Consider the following 18,762-nt stretch of genomic DNA (forward strand, 5'->3'; position numbering starts at 1 on the left):
CCATCGCCGCCCGCGCCGCTTCCGCCCGCGCCGCTTCCGGGCGTGATGACGCGCGGCGGATCCGCGCTCTGATTGGGCGGCGGGAGCCCGGGGGGCGGCGCTTCCGGCGGCGGGACGGCGGTGACGGTCAGTGAAGGTGAGAGCGGGGCCGGGGCCGGGGCCGGCTCGGGAAAGGGTCCCGGGCACGGGGAGCGGCCGGGGAGGGGTCGGGAGTCCCGAGGCTGGGGAACAGGACGGCTTGGAGACGTCCTCGGTGTTGGGAGGCTGGTGGGAGAGGGCGGGGGACAGCGTGAGGTTGCGGCGGGGCTCAGGAGCGACCCCTGCGTCCCGATCCCCGTGTCCGCATTCCCTCCGTGTCCCCGTCCCGTTCGTGACCCGACCCTTTCCGTGTCCCCGTGTCCCGCCCCATCTCGCCCTCTCGGAGCCGCGTTCCCCAGCCCCGCTCCGCGCTCCCCGCCGCCGCTGTGACCCACCGGTGTCTCCCGGGCCAGGCGGAGCCATGGCGGGACGTAGAGCTGCCCTTAAGGCCGTGGACTGGGCGGCCTTCGCCGAGCGGGTGCCTCCGAACCAGCGAGCCATGTTCAACGCGCTGAAGACCCGCAACGATGCACTGACAGCCCGGTGAGTGCCCGGCCCGGCCCGGTGAGTGCCGTGCCCGGCCCGGTGAGTGCCGTGCCCGGCCCGGTGAGTGCCGTGCCCGGCCCGGTGCCCGCCCCGCTCCGGCGAGGCCTCTCAGCCCTCGCCCAACACCGGCTGTCTGTCTGTCGTTCTCTGGTCCCGCAGGAGTGGCCTCGCAGGTATTTAATCGGGTCACCTTGTGGCAGCTGCTGGCTTTTTTTGGCAAATCACCTTTAGTTAATCTTCCCCAGAGTAAACCCGTAGCTGCAGTTCTGTGAACGCACCTTGCTTTGGCTCAGGCTTTGTCACTGTTAAGTGCTCTGCAAATTCATCTGTGGTTCTCAGATCATTTACATACAAGTGCTGGCTGTTGCAGGGAATCTTGCCGATTGCCTCTGGCTCAGTGTTGTGAAACAGCCTCATCCTTCCTCAAGGGCTGCACCCAGAGGGGCTGAATGAAGTGGGGCAGAGCTGCAGGCTGAGCTGTGCCTGTTCCAAGGGCAGAGGGATTTGCAGAAATGGCGTGTTTCAAACCTGGGAACACCCAAACTAAACACAGCAGGCTGTGCTGATGCTCAGGCTGCTGCTCATGTGTGCTGTGCTCCATCCTTTCAGGTTGGCTGCCCTGCCAGAGAAGCCCCCGGCCATCGACTGGGCTTTCTACAAAGCTAATGTTGCCAAGGCTGGAATGGTGGATGAGTTCCAGAAGAAGGTCAGCCTCCTTGCCAGATGGATATTGCTCTTTAGAGTTTAACTGGGGCATAGAGAGGAAAACACCAGGATCAGCAGAGGAAGTTGGTTGTGTCACTATGAAAATCTGCCTCCCAGGACTGGAGGCACCCACTGAGCTCAGATGGGTCTGGGAGCTTTGTGCTGGGGGCAATAGCTGTGATAGGGTAAGTCTGTGCTGTTGGACCTGCCAGCTTTCTTACAGTGCTGTGAGGAATGGATGGTGGTGTGTGTCCTGGGGGTGGTGGACAGGACAGAGGAGATGTCTGGAAGCTCCTGGGTGAGCAATTGCTGCTTGGGAGGGACAGGGACAGCTGCACTGATCACTTTTAGCTCATTAACATACACGGTTGTGAGCAAATCCTAGGAAGACATGAGGAAATGCTCCCCTGCTGCTAGGGAAGGTGACCTCGATGTGAAGGATTGTTTCAGTCAAACAGACCTTAAAAAATTTGTCTTTCAATTTACAGTTCAGTGCACTAAAGGTTCCTGAGCCTGTGGATACACAAACTGCCAAGATTGATGCCCAGGAGAAGGAAACTGTAAGTGAACCATTCACTACTGCTGGGGTTGTCCCTGCCTTCTCTGGGGATGGGAAGGGGTGAGAGGGAGGGGATGTTTTGGATGTGACCCTGCACAGAGCCAGGGCACAGCTCTGCCCTTCACACATCCCTGGCTTTCTGAGCAAGGGGATCCCTGCACAGGGAAGGTTTTGGCTGTTTGGGGTCTGCTGGAGATTCCATCAGTTACCCAGTGTAACAATGATGGATTTTAATGCCAACTGAAAATATGGTGGGGGGCCGTGTGCAGGTTCACTGTGGGTCAGTGTCTTTGTCATAACCACTCTCCCCACATCCTCTGCTCTCTCCAGGCCAAGAGCACTGCTGAGTACATCCAGGCTTCCAAAGCCCGCATTGCCCAGTACGAGGAGGAGGTGAGGCTGGACTTTGCTTAGGGAACATTTTCTGGAGCACACCCCTTGCTCTCCTGGGTGTGCTTTGCTCCTTCCTGCTGACCACTGACTTGTAATGTGTCTGTCCCTGCTTCCACAGCTCCAGAAGCTCAAGAGCATGATTCCCTTTGAACAGATGACGTTTGAAGACTTGAGTGACGCCTTCCCTGAAACCAAACTGAACAGGGAGAAATATCCATACTGGCCCCACAAGTCAATTGCTGATCTGTAAACTGGTCAGGGAGCAGTTTAATGACTGTCAGACTTCATGATCTTCTAAATAAAGAGCTTTCTCTGTCTGTGGCTTAGATTTTAGACATGAGTTCTGAGTAATGTGGAGCAATACAGTAACTCACAAACATTCCACTTTTCCTGGATTTTGTGTTTTCTACTCATGAGCTTGTTTTGGTACCAGGGGACCAAGCTCCCTGTCCTGCTGGTCAAAGTGAGCCCTGTGAAATGCAAATAAACCTCCTGTTCCTCTCTGTAACCACGAGGTGCAGGGAATGTTCTCCTGTCCTTGCAGGCAGACACTTGCTCAGAAGTAACGTGTAGCCCTTTGAGATAGGGCTGGAGTGTATTTGGTAGTGATTTGTGTGTGTCTGGAGTGTCTCAGGACTTCTACAGGCACAGGTCTGGCACTGTTTTCTGGGCTGATTGTGATTGTTTAGGAAAGCCAATTGTAAAGGAGTTAAAGGAGTGTTGGTGTGTTGAGATGCACATTAAAAAGTTACTTTTTGAGTAATTTTTAAAGACACTCAATCATGGTGCTCCTTTTCTCTACCCTGGATTTCTGCACACTGCTGATCTCACTGGAAGTCACACAAACAATAGTAAAGACTTGCATTATTTTATTTAATAATCTGAGGTGGAATTCTTAAACACCTTCCTTCAAGATGGAAACTCCTCTAAGAGAAGGCAATCAACTCCCTTTCTTCTTGGTCATGTTTGAGGTCAGAATTACAGATATGTAGAATGAAGGTGTTATCCTCCGATTTTACAACTATTTTATTCAAATACCTTAGTAGCCCACAGAATGTTTCAAGAACATCTGTAGTTCTACTGAACCAGAGTACAAAGTACTATGCATGCAGATCTTGGGTCCTGCGACTTTGGATTTTAATTAAATTTTGTTTTATTCAGGAAACTGAACTGCAGCTCTACTAACTGACCAGGAGCAAATTACAGCAGGGGGTCAGAAACAACACAGTAGAGAACAACAGAGCTGGCACTGGGCAGAGCTGATGTTCAGCTGCTCCATTTTATAGAAACCACAGTAAAAAAGATCAGGGACAGGAAGAGGTGGCTGAAGAGAAGCACCTTCTCCAGAACTGGAAGGAACGGGTCCAGCTCCTGCAGCTGCCAGAGGCGCTTGGTAAGCTGCCCTTGTCCCTGGGCCTTCTTGGGAGGGGGCAGCAGCTGGGGACCCCCCTTGGCCAGGGTGCCCATGGGTCTCTTGGGCAGCTCCTGTGGGTCTGCAGGGAGCAAAGGGCAGCGTCAGCACAGGGGGGTCACCGTGGCCCACACTGCCCGGGGCACTGTTTGCCCCTGAGGAAGCCCACCCTGGCTCCACCAAACATGCAGGGAAATGCCCCAGACCTGCTCTGTTCCAGGTGTTATGGGGTGTTTTACCTTGCTGGAAGCTTCTGAGGACCTTGTCCAAGCGCAGGGATTTGCGCTGCTGGTACAACAGGAAGAAGGTGTCTAACACAGCCATGATCATGAGCAGGAAGGTGCCCAGGAAAAACACCACTGCAGAACAAGAGGAAAACAGAAAAAGCTCTGGATAATTGGCATTTTCTTATATTCCATTACCTGGTGGGGAACAGGGAAAGTCTAACTCCAGCAAGCTAATCAAGCTTAGCTGTTCATGGCTTCAGTGTTCATGAACGTGTCTATAAACACCCAAAAACCTTCCTTAGGGCTGGTACCTGGGTGAAAATCAGGGTTAATTGAATAAAGGTGGGTACCTATTATGGGTGGCTTGTTGGAGGAAGTTGGGAGGCTGTTGTTGAGAATCACAGCCAGCATGGAGCTGCCGAGGATGATGGCAATCTGGAAGTTGATTTTCTCCTCGAGAGAGCTGGGACCAAACAACACAGCCATGTCCAGCAAGTACAGGGCACACGTTGGGAGGATCAAGTTCAGAACATAGAGAGTGGGTCGTCTCTCCATGGAAATCTGTTGAGGAAGATGGGCAAAATTTGATGAGCAGCAGATGACTCAATGTGTTGACAAATGTTGGTCCCCTAATGTAAAAAATTATCTTGTTTAATACTGGAGTTTTTTTGGTGCCAAAACAGTGCAATGTAATATGGAAGTGCCGCCATACCACATAGGTGACCACAGAAAATCCTTTGTCGTCCATCATTGCTGTGAATTCCACGATGCTCAGGTTGGTAAACTTCCATTCTCCATCAGTTAGGATGAAACTCCTGCTGTCTTCCATGATCTCAGCTGGTGTCCGTCTCGTCTTCATGACAAAGTCTGTTACTGCTTGGGCAGGGGGCAAAGGGGAGAGGGAAGTTGAAGAATTTAGGAATTTGTTAGAGGTCAGTTACTCCTCTCCACTTCCCACCCAACTGAGGGTGTATGCAGAAAGGAAGGGGGAAGGTTCAAGCACTGCTCGGGTTTCTCAGCCCGTGAGGGAGAAATTAAAAAGGTCTCTGTGAAGATGCTTGCCTGGACCTCTGAGAATGTGGATCAGAGGGGAAACATCTGTTGAATTAGGGCAGTTGTCCTTTGTGGATGGGACTAGGGAGATTTTGTCACCTCTGCTTATGAACTCTTAACTGCAGTCTGAATCCCTGAAACTGTCCTTTTAATAGTTGTATTTGATGCCCTTGGAAATATTTTCCAACCTTAGGATTCTATGATTAATTTCCTCCCACTTCTATGGCTTTCAGGTGTGTTTAAAGATCAGTCCTGCAAAATTCTATGTAAACAAGTAGCAGTTTTGCAGGAAGCCTCCTGGTCTCGTGTCTCTTGGTTTGTAGAAACCATTCCTGGGAGGGGCTTGCCACAGAACATCTGGATTGTTCCAGAGATGTTGCTGGGAAATGTGCCAGGACAGAATAGCAGCATTTTAACTCATTTTCCCTGGTTTCATATGACCCCAACCCCACTGTGAGCATGTGGGGCTGCTCAGGAGCCCAAGAGTTACCAGGGCCCATTTCATCTAGCCCTCCTTCTCCAAAGTCAGCCCAGAGGTGGAAAAGCTCAGCCTGCAGCTGTACCTGGGTAGAGGAATGAAGCTATGCTCAAGTTGCACATCTGGGTGTCGAAGGGGAACTTGAGGATTATCAAACTGCACGTCAGGGTGACCTGGTAGGGCCGGGTGGAGTTGAAGCTGCCGTTGTGCATGAGGACCACGTAATTCAGCTCTGGGTTTTGCCCGTTCACTCTGGAGGGAACAGACAGGGAGAGTAACGGAGCCTGAGATGCTGCCTGTGCCTCAGTCCCATAAAACCAGGCTGTGAACACCCTGCTGGGGGGCTCTTAGCCATCACCCAGCCATGGGATGCAGCAGGAAGAGAGGAAATCAGGTCTGGAGAAGGGCCCATGAGCCCTCTGGGATCAATTTTTGCTGTAGCTCTGCACCTCCTGAGCACCTCCTGCCTCTCTGCCCTCTGCTTCGTGGCCTCACCAGGGCAGGGGCTCATTCCTGGCTCTGCCTCCCACTCCTTTCTCCCTCTGGAGAGCTGGTGGAGGTGCTCATCCCTCTGTCAGACCCTCAGTATCTTTCCACACACTACTAGAGGTCACTGAATGCCACAGCAGCGCTGGTTTCTGCTGCTTCCTCGGCTTTAGCTACAGCCCAGGCGGGATATTCCAGGAGCTGTTACAGTATTACACAGCCACTAAGTGCTTTGTATAAACTGTGGTCACCATTAATCTAAATTAGGAGGCTCTCAGTTACAGAGAGCTCAAGGGAGCAACTTTCAGCCATCTGAGTTTGTCCCATTTCCTATCATATAACCAACAGTTTGCATCCTTTGTACTTCTGTTAAGCCAGCAGATAAAAATGAAAGGGGAACATACCGCTCTAAGAAGAAGATGGGGGGCGACCAATATGTATCCATGGGCAGAACAATTTCAGAGATGTTACAGAAATCCCGTGGGTTCCAGGTTGCAAAAGGGTTCTGCCATTCCTGAGGGAAGAAGTTGCAGGAGAGAGATGAGCTCTGGGCTAGGCACCAGACTTTGGGTTGGGCATCAGGAGAGAAACGTTCTTGAGGGACCTACCAGGTTCAGGACGAAGTAAAAGCTGACTGTCTGGAGCTTTTCCACCTGGAGAAACAAAGATATTTAGCTGATTTGCTTAGATGTATCCAACACAGAAGCTCTTCCCTGAGCACAGACTGCAGTTAACAGGGCTTGGGAAGAGAGCTCATGGCTCTTGGTCCTACGGCTGAAGAGTGGGAGCACACAGTCCAATGGTTAGGAAAAATAATAGATTATTTCCATGGCAGTGTCCTGCAAATGCACTGCCCAGTTCAGGCACTCTGCAGGGTGTTTGGAGCCTCCTCCAAAGCAGGCTGCTTGTCTAAATGTGACTTCTGGAAGGAGTGGGAGAAAAAAAGTGCTTTCCAACAGCAGAAAGCTGAAGTGGAAGGGGCTGATTCTCACCCCTGTGGACTTGCTGTCAGAAGACTCAAACTCTGCCCTAGTAATATCCCAGTTTCCTGTTGTAAAGACTCATTTTGGGTCCTTACCACTGAGAGAATTGCCACCAGAAAAAAATCCATGGTCACTTCCACAGGCTCCTGTAAGTCTTTCTTGGGCAGAATGTACGTGTGCAGCTTGTCATGAGAGGAGATGTTCAGGTAGTCAACAATGTCATAGTAGGTGCAGAGGTACTTTGGAGCAGCCCCTGCTGGAAAGAGAATTCCACTTGAAACACAAAAACATCAGGCAACTTTCGAGAGATGCATCAAAAAAGAAAGGCTGTGGAGCTGTGGATGTGAAAAACATCATTAACACACAGAAATCCCTTCTCAAACAGATGAGAACAGAATTCCTCAAAGGTTTTCTATCCCCCTTGCACTTACCTGTCCCAAGAGAAAAGGTGAGGACGGCTACAAAAACTCTCTGCATCATCTCCTGCTTCCAAATAAGGAGGAGAATGGTACTGTGTATCTTATGAACCAGTCCAGAACACGTCATTTGTTATGTGGAAGTTGATTTGATATTTATTAATGAGGGATGGATTTTTGTAAACAGACATTTTATCTCTTAGGAAGAAGAGTTTGCTAATGGTTTGATGCACTCAATTGGCTCTTGGGAGTAGCCTTTAGTTGTGGTCAAGGAAAAATAAGGTTATTAAAAAAAATCCAACAATTTGAAGGAGAGGAAAAGAAAGGGCTCATCCCCACTAAGAAGAGGCAAAGAGGCAGAGCTACTCAGTAGCAAATTTAGTCTCATTTACAGGGCCAAGAGTTTGCTGCAACCCCAGTGAAAAGGATCAGGAATTAGTGCTTGTGTGACTGAGGGCTGTGGGGGAGGCTGGTCTCCTTTGAGCCCTGTCCTGCTTCCCAGCAGACCACACCGTGTCGTTTCCCACTGAGCCCTCCATGCACCCATGGATTTTCTGGTTCTGCCTCCTTGCTGATCTCCCATGCTCCTTATGTTATTTTCTGAGTCCTCACAGTTAAGATGAAAGGCTCAGAGACTTCTGGGTTTTTTTATCTGTCTGTGTTTTCCTCTGCTGCCCACCTCTCCATCTCTGCCTTTTTTTTCTGCTGCCATCCCAGTGATCCTTGTGGGTCCCTTCCAAACCAGGATATTCCATGATTCTCTGATTCTGTGAATGGCTCCAGGGCAACAATTGCAGTCAGCAAGTTCCACACTTGATTCCCCCTCCGGCAGCAGAATTCCCTATGGCAGCCGTGTCCCCTGCCATCCCCCCTGTCCCCTACAGTTTCCCATGTCCCCCACGCATGTCCGTGTCCCCCGCCCCGGCGTGGGGTGGTACCGGCGATTGGCAGCATCACCGGGGGCTCCCAGCGCAGCGACCGCGTGGCCTAATGGATAAGGCGTCTGACTTCGGATCAGAAGATTGAGGGTTCGAGTCCCTTCGTGGTCGGTCTTTTCCTCCCCATCTCCCGCTTTTAAACCATCTTTTCCCGTTTCTCCCCTCGCAGCTCTGCCCCTCCGGGGGGCGGCGGGGGGACGCGAGCCCAGCCTGGGTGGCGGCGCGGCCCCGGCCCGGCCCGGCTCGGCTCGGCCCGGCTCGGCCCGGCCCGGCCCGCGGCGGCCCCGGGGCGCCCCCACAGCGCGGGGTCGGCGCCGTTCCCGCGGGCCGGGGCGCGCGCCCTGCGCAGCCCCAGTGGCCTAATGGATAAGGCACTGGCCTCCTAAGCCAGGGATTGTGGGTTCGAGTCCCACCTGGGGTGAGCCCTTCGTTTTGCCTCTCCCAGCCCCGTTTCCATGCTCTTCCTTTCCGTTTCAGTGCCACCGGCTCTCGTCTTCCTCCTCTTCCTCTTCCTGACATCGCCGGTTAGTTCTGCTTAGTGGGAAGACATTCCTCATCCGGGTGGGAGATGCCAGGTGAGCAGGTTGATTCCCCGGGAGAACTCAGAGATGTGGATAGACCCGCGCCCTGGCTGAGCACCACACTGGACCCAGAGCCTGATGTGGGGAAAGACCAAAGAATAAGGTCGGGGTGGTCCATGATGTATTTTGGGATGGCGAATTCCCCATGGCAGCTCCAGGCTCTCTCCATGAGCCGCTGTTGATGGGATGATGTGACTGTCTGCTCCCGGGTAGTCGTCCCTGTTTAGATTTCACGGAAAAGAGAAATAACGAGGAGCTGCTACAAACTGTCCCAGGCTTGGGTGCAAAAGTGGATGTTTGGTGCAATAAATTGTGTGGTCCCAGAGCTCAGGTGAGGGTGTGATCGAGGGGATAACAACCAGCTTTGCTTTGGGACCTGAGGATGAGAGGAGAGGTGTTAATGAAAGGCTGATTTTTGGAGTGAAAGGATGACTCTGGCCAGGTCATGGACATCCTTCAAGGTTTCCCAGAAGGCACCAAAGCAGAACAGTTGCAGTTGTTTAATTACCTTTGTCTGCACAGAGCTGAGTTTTTCTTGAATTTCAGCTGCATTTTCCCTGTTTTTCAGGGAATTTCAGCTGCATTCTTTCTCTCCTTCCAGGTGCTCCCTGTGTTATCAGCTGCACCCAAGCCCCAGCAAAAAGCTCATTGATGCTGGGTCATGTCCACCTTGCATGGGGGAACCTCTGTACAGAGCAGGACAAGCTGGGATGGCCGGGAAGCTTTACTCCACCAGAAACCACATCTCCATGAGGGGCTGGTCAGTGGGGTCACAGAATTCAGCTGTCCTCCCCGTAAGTACCTTTGGGATAATGCCCTCTCAGATTCGTTGCATTAAAAAGCTGCCTGGAGGGTCTTTTCCTGCAGAGTTAATGGATATTAAAGGCAGCTGTGGTCAGGGTAATGCCATGCCAGTAAAACACAAAGTGAAGTTTCTTTTTAAGTAGTTTTTCTCTCTTAGGTGTGGGAGGCTCTGCTGTCTGGAAAGCAATGAACCTACCCAAGCCCTTGGCACTGGATGACTGATTAAAATACATTCCTGGGGGGTGGGCTTCGGGAAATTTTTTTTGGGATTAGATGAGAACCCCGGGTTTTGGGGAGAGTGGCTGCAGCAGCAGGAGAACAAGCAGGGGGTTAATGAGGCCCGTGGTGTTTTCTCAGTAGTGTTACAGCATCCTGCTGCAGCGGTGCCTATCACTGATGGCGCAGTGACACTGTGATGGGCACATCTGCAGTGGCCTGGTGGCACACAGGGTCCCAGGGAGGGGGGACGGGAATGCCAGCCCCACTTCCAGGAGGGATGGAGGATGGGGGATGCCCCGGGGTGAATGCGGGGGATTCCCGCGGGGTGTGGGGGGGCAGCGACACCCCCGAGCCCCCCTGTGCGGGTGACCGCGTGGCCTAATGGATAAGGCGTCTGACTTCGGATCAGAAGATTGAGGGTTCGAGTCCCTTCGTGGTTGTTTTTAAAGCCGGGAAGAACTCGAGGCACTGAATTTCGCTGTCGGCGGGGGTTCCTTGCGGGGTTGGAGGTCTCTGAAGCGGGGATTCAGCGAGCTGAACGTGCATGCAGCAGAGGCAGATTGAGGGTGGGATTTACCTCTGTTAATGAGGGGTAATTCATAATTTACGGTATGAACGGCTGAGCCGGAGCTCGGAACCGGCGGCGGGTGGGGTCTGAGCTCCAGGTGGAGGTTCTGAAACGGAAAGGGTCGTGACAAGGCGGGCTGTGATTTCCCGTAGTGCCAGGAGAGTTACTGGGGGGATTTTGGACGAAGGTCAGTGTGCCGTGTTTCGGAGGGAGTATCAATCCACTAGTGCGAGACACGACTGGATCTACTGCGAGTAGCACCGGGTGTCCTGGAGCTCTGATACCGCAGGTGAGACTCGAACCGCTGTTTTCTCTTAGGGGAACGAGTCCTTTTCTCCTCTGGGCCACCGGGGCGCAACCGCCCCACGCTCGCTGCCCCCGTGCTGCCTCCGCGGGGTCTGGGGAAGGCTCGGGGCTTCCTTTCACCCCACACCGACACCGGCAGCTCCCGGGGGGCCGAGGGGGCTGCGCGGGTCTCATTCACCCCACACATCCCCACCTCGCCCTGGCGCTCCTGAGCTGCGCCGGGAGGTGCGGGGGATGGAGGCGGTGGGGAGCTCAGAGCGGGCTGGTTTCTGAAATCACGAATAATCCATCCTGGCCCGGAGCCGCCTCACACCCGCCTGGCCAGCAGAGAGTTAAGCGAGGCGCCAAAGCGACGCTCCCGCGCGGCCCCAGTGGCCTAATGGATAAGGCACTGGCCTCCTAAGCCAGGGATTGTGGGTTCGAGTCCCATCTGGGGTGACTCTTTTCCCCGCGGGCGCCCCGGGTCGGATCGGTTCTGTTCCGTTCTGTCCCGATCCGATCCGTTCTGTCCCGATCCGTTCCGTTCTGTCCCGATCCGATCCGTTCTGTCCCGTTCTGTTCTGTTCGCCGCGCCGTGAGCCCCTCAGCGCCTTCCCCTTGCATCCTCCCTGCTCCCCGTTTCCCTCCCGGCAGCGATCTGACAATTTTCGCGCTGTTAAACACGGCGCAGCCTCGGAATCTGCTTTTAAATCCCTGAAATTCCCGGCTCCTCCGCGGCCCGGGTCACCTGCTCGTCCAAAAGCTTGACACCTCTTGTAATAAATCAAAAGGTCTTTGTTCATCAAAATGAGCATTGAAGGAGATAAGAATTTGAACTGAGTACGGAATTTCAAGATGTGGGAGGAAAAGAAGGGGGGCCCGGGGAGTGGGGGGGAAAGCAAGTTTCCTGCTTAAGAACTGTGCAGACGCAACTAGCATAGAAGACTGTGTAACTAATTATATAGAAGTGAACTTTAAGCCAAAGACAATCTGCAAGGGAGATGAGGAGGCTTCATTCCTATGACCACCAAGGGCAGAGGATAAAAGACCCCCTAACAACCAATTACACTGGTGCAGAGTGCATCGAGAGAAAATACATCAACTGGAAAAAAAAAAGCACTATAAAAACAAAAAGGTCAAAGGGGGAAGATGTGCCGTAATAGAGTGGAGATTCCCCGGCTGCCCAGTGCTGTTCTTTTGCTTAATAAGTTCTTGTTAATTGATTTATCTGTAATTGGCCTCCCCAATTGAATTTGTTCAAAACACCTCTACTTGAAATAAAGTGCTTCAAATCTGAGGGAAAGGAGCCCCGAGCAGCAGGTGATGCTGGTGTAGATCCAGATTTCATGGGGATGGGTGGCTTGGCTGAGGCTGGTGCTGCCCTGGATGGTGACGGTGGGAGGACTTTCAGTGTCACAAAAACATCAGGAGCAGCGACATCCCCTCGTTTGTAAAGGCCAGGGCACAGCACGGAGCTTCAGACACCTGCAGCTGTGACAGGGGTGCTGACAGGGACTCCCTCCCATGCTCAGGGAAGAAGGGGATTCACCATCCCTGGAAGTGTTCAAAACGTGAGTGGATGTAGAATTCGGGGACATGGTTTGATGGTGAACATGGCAGTACTGGGTTTGACTTGATAAATCTTAAGAGGTTTTTCTACCCTGAGTGATTGAGTCCTTGCAGAAAAGCTTGTGGTGGGGGAAATGTGACATGAGGTGTCTGCTCCTGGCACTAAGCAGGAGTGCAGAGGCCACGGCAGGGCTTTCTGAGATGTCAGCATGCATTGGAGTGCTCCTGCATCCTCCCAGCACTCCATTTTGGGGAGGATGTGGGCTTTGAACGCTGTTTTTGCAGATGGAAATATTCTGTCAGGGGGGAGCTCAAAGCTCCACTTCCAAAGGAGTTTTGGAGCAAAGCCTTGATACCTCCGTGTGCCCCAAATAAATCCCAGGCATGACTTCTCTTTCTTATCTGGCTTTTCCTAAAACAGATCCACCTCTCCCCACCCCGGGTGGGACTCAAACCCACAATCCCTGACTTAGAACACCAGTGCCTTATCCCTTAGGCCACTAGGGCCCTGCCAAATATCAAAAAAGGGATAATTTTGATTTCTTTGAGCCCCACCTGGCAGTGGTGAAACACATCACACCACAGAGCTTCATTCTCCTTAAACAGGGTCCACTAAGGAGGATTCATCCAAAGGATTCTGGTGTCCCACTTTAAAGGCCAGAAGCCTCCTGCACTTCAGGGTGGGCTCTGTCTCCTCCTGTTGAGATTTCTGCCAAATTCCTGGTGTGGCTTTAGCTTAACTAAATGATGTGCTTTGTTTGCTTAGATAGAAAATCAACAAAAGGAATAAAGGTGGAAGGAAGGAAATAGAAGGAAAGAAACAGTGGATGGGATGGACTTGACAATCCTTGAGGTCTTTGCTAAACTTAATGCTTTAAGATTTTGTTTTCTACTTAAATGTGTTGTTGAGACTGTTTTTACTCTTCCCTTTCTTTCCCCAAAAATCTACAGTAGCTTTGTGTTCAGCAGAAGAGGGTGCTCTGATGAAGCAAAGGCTGCTTGAAGAACACTAAGAACATTAAAAAAGGAGTTGCTGACAAAAATCAGAAGTTTTAGTTCCTCTCAAATGTGAACAATAATTATTCTGAAAAATGATTGACAGGCCATCACAGTGTATCACTGGCTACAACAGAAGATGTTAAATATTTTTATTTACACTTTCAGGCTATTTTTATTCAATACAGCTCATGAGTTTAGCATCATCACCAGCTGCCAACACCACTTCTTTAGGAAGATGGAATGCCAAGTGCTTGGATCTCTGCTGTTCTCAGTCGAAATCTGCCTTCCTGCTCTGTTTTATAGTTGAGTGTATTTTTTTCTGTCGTAGCCGTTCACGGTTCATTTTTTCCACCCTAAAACAAAATCAAAAGATCCCTCAGTGTGCAAAGAAAGCACTTGAATATTCAACTTTTGAGATCTGATGAACTAACAAACATCCTTGGATAGAAAAAAAAAACAGTCCCTGTTCTGGGGATATTACCCAGCAAAGCAGTTAAAATCGATTGGATCAGTGATACTCCTTAAAAAAGGAAATTTAAAGGAGTATGACCAAAATAGTTTTAAAATGCTGCGAACTAAATTGTGTAACGTGATAGGCTGAACCCAAATAAAGAGCATTTTAATGAAGAAGATACCTCTCTATGAGTTTCTGCGTTGTCTCCTTAGACACCACCTTGGGTTTCTCGATCGCCTCCGTGACCATGGTCCGGATTTTTTCCAGACAAATCGCCAGATTCCTCATTTGGTAGCGACTCTCCTCCGAGGTCACGATCAACTCACCCGCCCGGTTGATCTTATTCCTGTGCTGAAGGGATGGGAAAACATGAGGTGACACTGAAACCTCGTTGGAACCGTCATGTTCTGACACTGACTCCATGCTTGGAAGGGGAGGGTTGGTACCATCAGAGCCATTTTTTGTCTCACGGCTTCGGGAATCCAATCGGCCGATGCCAGGTGGAACCGAACCTCTGCCTTGGAATTCACTGGGAAGAAAAACAGGGTCTTTGTTTCCATGTCACAGCCTGCCTTCCTCAGATTTATGAGATAATTCAGCCTCATCTCTGCTGGCTTTCAACATGGGATGATTCCATGATGAATTTCCTGAAAGGTCACAATTCTTTTCTCGCTGTATTTTTACACACCACTCTGCAAGACAAACTTGTACCTGTCATGGTATTTGCCTTTCCGGACACCACAGAATTTATTGCCAGCCACTGCCTGTCTCATTTTTAATGGCAGAACAGGCAGTATTTTAAGTTTATTTGAATTAAGTAGAGAATTTATTGCAGAGTGAACTTTCAGAATCCAGTTGGCTCTATTATATTTGATCTATGGATAGAGGTGGTTTTCCTTGTGGCACAGGAATGATCCCTGTAAGTGTTCCTAGGAGCATCAAACGTTATCACTGGTCTCCAGCACTCTGAAGACTCAGAAGTTGTGTTAAAATGCAGGGTGATGACAATGAAAAATAAGTGTCCAGCAGCACGAAGGCACTGCTTAACTTCAAGTTCTCAATATTTTGCCATGTGGTACAGAAAAACAACGGAAAATGGTGATTTTTCCAAGGGAGAAGCTGCTCCTCACCTTTATTAACGTTCTGCCCGCCGGGACCGCTGCTCCGGCTGTAGGACACGGTCAGGCGAGCTGGAAGAGAGGGGATGGGGCTGAACCGGGCGGGGCCGAGCCGGGACGGGGCCGAGCTCGGATCACGGACTCGGTGCCCGGGGGGGCTGCCCGGCTCCCGGCATGGGTGTGCTGGGCGCAGGCGGGGGCTCACCTATGGGGATGTCGAGGGCAGGCGGCTGCAGCTCCTGCTGGAAGACACATGGAGGGCGGAGTCGGGTTTGGGGGATCCCCGGAGGTTTGGGGGATCCCCGGAGGTTTGGGGCATCCCGGAGGTTTGGGGGATCCCGGAGGTTTGGGGGATCCCTGGATCCCCGGAGGTTTGGAGCATCCCGGAGATTTGGGGGATCCCGGAGGTTTGGGGGATCCCCGGAGGTTTGGGGCATCCCGGAGGTTTGGGGGATCCCGGGATCCCGGAGGTTTGGGGCATCCCGGAGGTTTGGGGGATCCCGGGGTCCCCGGAGGTTTGGAGCATCCCGGAGATTTGGGGGATCCCGGGATCCCCGGAGGTTTGGGGGATCCCGGGGTCCCCGGAGGTTTGGGGGATCCCGGAGGTTTGGGGGATCCCGGGGTCCCCGGAGGTTTGGGGGATCCCGGAGGTTTGGGGGATCCCGGGGTCCCCGGAGGTTTGGGGGATCCCCCGAGTCCCCGGGCTGGCACAGGCCCCGCCCCTTTTAACTTCGCCACGCCCACCGCAGCCAATCAGAGCTAAGCCCCGCCCACAAGCCCACCGCCCACCCAATTGGCACCGCCCTCGTCATGACCACGCCCACCCACCATCCTCATGAACGAAGCGCCCCGCCCCGCTGTCAATCATTCAACAGGCCACGCCCAGACGCCATCCCCGCCGTCTTCCTCTTCCCCCCCCGCCCCTCTGACCGGCGTGCGGGCGGCGGTTCCGTCCTGCCGCGGAGGGTACAGTTTGTCCAGGCTGTGAGAGCTCCGGTACTCGGTGCCGGCGGCGGCCCGCTGCGAGAACCGGGCACACAGAAGCGCCAGCCCCGGCCACGGCCGGCACAGGCCCCTCAGCGTGTGCGCCGCCATGTTGGCCCCTTTGGTGCTGCCTCGCCAGGCGTCCCCGCGGAAACGGCGGCCGCGCGCCGCGTTCCGGGGCGGGGCGGAGGGAGCAAGGGCGCGATTTAGGGGGGTGAAGGGGCTCTTTCTGGGTTGTGGGGATGGATCTTGTGCGATGATGTCCGTGTGGGGGTCTGTGGGGCGGGGAGGGGTCTGCAGCACTAATGGGGGGTGCCAAGAGAGGGGGATGTGGGGCACTGCGGAGGCGTGAGGGAGGTCAGGGGTGGCTGTTCGTCCCAGGCCACCGCTGTGGCATTCAGCATTTTCAGTGCTGAAAATGAAAATACATCCAGCTTCTTTAATGTTTTGTGTCGGTTTTGCACCTGGAGTGCTTCAGTTTTCACATTTTTATCCTCTTAAGAACGCTAGAGAGTTACATACAAACACACGCATATATATACACAATTATTTCTTTGAATGCTGATATAGTAGCGGTGGATGTAGGATGCAGGGGAGTGAAGCAGTTGTGGAAATCCTTCAGCTTTCCCTCTTGTTGGAGCTGTCAGGCTGGCTTGACGAGAAGGGTGTGCGTTCCAGAGGGGCAGGAATTGCTATTCCTGGCAGCAGGAAAATGCATAGGCAGGGCTGGGCTGTCATTTGCTCTGCTGTTTTGACAGGAGCTGACAATCTCTTATTTAAAACTGTGGGTGAAGCCAAAATGGGTGTTCAGAAGCAGACTGTGTGACTGATCTGAGCCGAGTTCCATCCAGATAATGCTTTTAAAGTTGTAGAACTCAGTCCTCTGGAGGGAGCAGGTCCTGAACATGGATGGTTCTCTGCCCTGGCTGCAGCTGAGCAGCTCGGGGCCACAGAGGGCTCCTCACTTTGCTTTAGTCGAACTTCAGAGTCCTTGCTTTGCTCCACTGCCCTTGTCCAAACTCAGCTGAAAACAAAATGCTCTAAGGAAAAAACCCCAGAGCTGTCAGAGGCAAACCGTGCCATCTGGTGACCTTAATTTCTAACAGGGAACAGGTAAATATTTGTGATTTGTAGCCAGAGGGATGGGTACAATACTCAAGGCAGGATGACTCATTTACCAGCTGCTGTCAAACGTGTCTGACGGTTGTTGTGCAGGAACAGCCTCCAAGGACAGTGCCACAGAGGAGCTGGGAAAGGAGCTGGAAGGTCACACAGGTGAAGCCAGACCAATCTGAAAGGACATTTCTCTGGTTTTGCTTCATCGGTGGTCCTTAGAGCCTTGGTAAAAAGCTGGGTGATCTCTGCTTGAATGGTTGGAAACTGCTCTCCCTGTCAGGCAGGGCTTGGGATGGCAAGGTCTGACTTTGGTGTGAGCCAAGAGAACCAAACCTTTGACATTCCTGCTGGAGAAATGAACTGCTTTGTCACTGGTCCTGGCTGAGGAAGCCACCTCAGCCCCTTGGTGGTCACTGGTGAGCAAAACTGTCAAGAATCATCCCAGAAACCTGAGGAAAAGGCTGAGGAGTCCAAGGATGCTGTCACTCCTTGTGTGAGTGAGGGTACAGGCTGTTAATTTATGAGCAAAGTCCCTCAGAGCTTTGAGGGGCCTTCCAGAAGGTCTCAGTTGCTGTAAGAGAGGGACGATGCTGAATCCTTCCTGTGGAGAGCTCGAGCTCTGTAAATCCCTTGAATTTGGGCTTCAAGTGGCCCCTCCCTGTTTATAACAACAGGTGCCTTTCTGAAGTGTTATTCCAGCTGGTGGTACAGTGAGAAGCCAGGCCAGATCTGGTGGCACTGCACGTGTCTAAATGCCAGCTTTCAAATCCAGCATGGAACCAGACAGTTGACAAGCTTATTGATCTTCATGCTGTGAGCTGAATAGGGTCACTGATTTTGCCAAATTCTGGAATTAAGAATTATTTCCTGTGACATCATACTTTGCCTCATCCATTTTAATTGCATGCAGCAATTTTCCTTTCTGTCATGAACCATGGGGGTGTGCTGTTAAGCAGCTGCTGCTCTCTGTTACACCAGCTTCTCTGGCAGAGTGGTTGCTCAGCACTCTCTTGTTCCCTCTCAGTGGAGTTTTACAGCTTTCCTTGGTGTTCCAAAAGCAATTGGAAAAGTTTAGATCAAAAGTGGCACAAAAGGCCAGAAGATGCTTATTTTCTCCTCCTCTGATCACGGAAAGCCTCACTTAAGGCTCTGACTCACACACTCAATCAGGACATGTATATATGGCCACTAATATTTTTGGAGGCAGAAGAAAATTGCCCGCAGCACTTTGCTGAACATGCTGCTGATACATGGCAGCTGTGTCTTTGTCAAGCCAAGTACTAATATCACGTTACTTACATCAGTCATTTTTGGATTTGTGGTTTACAAAAAAGGTCAAAAGAAAAATAGGATTTGAATTGGGAGCTTAGAAACTGTGTGGTTTTACAGAGACTTCTGAGCTGACAAAAGTGAGGTTTGATCGCGTGGCAGGGTTGGCAGTCCAAGTGCACAAAAATGTGTGTTATATAAATAATGCAGCAGAATAGTTCAGCATATTCTCTTTCCTTTCTGCAAGGGTGCCTGAAGCACTTTCTCGACCCAAATTGTACATGAAAATCAAAGAATTACCTCCTGTGCTGTTCTTAAAAGTAAAAAGAATTGTAAGAGCTGTGAAAAAATTGGTGTTTCTCTGTATTTAGAGGAGAATAGAGCATTAAAAAATGTAATTTAATGTGTTGCAGACTTAACTGTGATGATGATCCACATGGGATTGTTTAAAACAGAAAGTGAGGGTGATTCCCTTCCCACACCTTTGCAGCATCAACTGACTGTAGGGCAAACACTGCCTGGC

At 51.8% G+C, this 18,762-nt stretch overlaps 2 protein-coding genes and 4 non-coding genes across 7 annotated transcripts; 5 read left to right on the forward strand and 1 right to left on the reverse strand.

The window, feature by feature from the left end:
* The first annotated feature begins 33 nt into the window (after window positions 1-33).
* ATP5PD (ATP synthase peripheral stalk subunit d) lies at window positions 34-2,660 on the forward strand. The gene is made up of 6 exons (XM_077787357.1): window positions 34-136; window positions 492-621; window positions 1,234-1,330; window positions 1,818-1,889; window positions 2,219-2,281; window positions 2,400-2,660. Exons 2-6 carry the CDS (start codon window positions 500-502, stop codon window positions 2,529-2,531), a joined length of 486 nt encoding a protein of 161 aa, XP_077643483.1. The 5' UTR covers window positions 34-136; window positions 492-499; the 3' UTR covers window positions 2,532-2,660.
* Window positions 2,661-8,311: 5,651 nt separating this feature from the next.
* TRNAR-UCG (transfer RNA arginine (anticodon UCG)) lies at window positions 8,312-8,384 on the forward strand. Its single transcript has one exon. It is a non-coding gene; the product is annotated as a tRNA-Arg (tRNA).
* Window positions 8,385-8,621: 237 nt separating this feature from the next.
* TRNAR-CCU (transfer RNA arginine (anticodon CCU)) lies at window positions 8,622-8,694 on the forward strand. Its single transcript has one exon. It is a non-coding gene; the product is annotated as a tRNA-Arg (tRNA).
* A 1,550-nt stretch (window positions 8,695-10,244) lies between these two features.
* On the forward strand, window positions 10,245-10,317 carry TRNAR-UCG (transfer RNA arginine (anticodon UCG)). The gene has a single exon. It is a non-coding gene; the product is annotated as a tRNA-Arg (tRNA).
* A 799-nt stretch (window positions 10,318-11,116) lies between these two features.
* Window positions 11,117-11,189, forward strand: TRNAR-CCU (transfer RNA arginine (anticodon CCU)). The gene has a single exon. It is a non-coding gene; the product is annotated as a tRNA-Arg (tRNA).
* A 2,226-nt stretch (window positions 11,190-13,415) lies between these two features.
* Window positions 13,416-15,990, reverse strand: MRPL58 (mitochondrial ribosomal protein L58). Of its 2 annotated transcripts, none has more exons than XM_021554634.2 (6): window positions 15,801-15,990; window positions 15,076-15,109; window positions 14,883-14,942; window positions 14,199-14,281; window positions 13,934-14,103; window positions 13,416-13,651 (listed from the first exon to the last, which is right to left on the reverse strand). In XM_021554634.2, exons 1-6 carry the CDS (start codon window positions 15,963-15,965, stop codon window positions 13,567-13,569), a joined length of 597 nt encoding a protein of 198 aa, XP_021410309.1. In that variant the 5' UTR covers window positions 15,966-15,990; the 3' UTR covers window positions 13,416-13,566. The 2 variants fall into 2 exon arrangements, with proteins under 2 accessions (XP_021410309.1, XP_021410302.1); XM_021554627.2 differs by having other exon boundaries at window positions 15,076-15,112.
* Between the last annotated feature and the right edge of the window lie 2,772 nt (window positions 15,991-18,762).

The sequence above is a fragment of the Lonchura striata genome, chromosome 19, assembly GCF_046129695.1.
Source record: "Lonchura striata isolate bLonStr1 chromosome 19, bLonStr1.mat, whole genome shotgun sequence".
NCBI classification, from domain to species: domain Eukaryota; kingdom Metazoa; phylum Chordata; class Aves; order Passeriformes; family Estrildidae; genus Lonchura; species Lonchura striata.

Bases quoted from the DNA above. Each gene is read 5' to 3' on its own strand.
- ATP5PD (XM_077787357.1), top strand. From the start codon at position 500: ATGGCGGGACGTAGAGCTGCCCTTAAGGCCGTGGACTGGGCGGCCTTC. The intron at 622-1,233 runs GTGAGTGCCCGG...CCATCCTTTCAG, and splicing joins AACGATGCACTGACAGCCCG to GTTGGCTGCCCTGCCAGAGA. The intron at 2,282-2,399 runs GTGAGGCTGGAC...CTGCTTCCACAG, and splicing joins TTGCCCAGTACGAGGAGGAG to CTCCAGAAGCTCAAGAGCAT.
- MRPL58 (XM_021554627.2), bottom strand. From the start codon at position 15,965: ATGGCGGCGCACACGCTGAGGGGCCTGTGCCGGCCGTGGCCGGGGCTG. The intron at 14,104-14,198 runs GTACCAACCCTC...CCATCCCTTCAG, and splicing joins GACAAAAAATGGCTCTGATG to CACAGGAATAAGATCAACCG. The intron at 13,652-13,933 runs GTATCTTCTTCA...ATTTTGTTTTAG, and splicing joins ACGCAGAAACTCATAGAGAG to GGTGGAAAAAATGAACCGTG.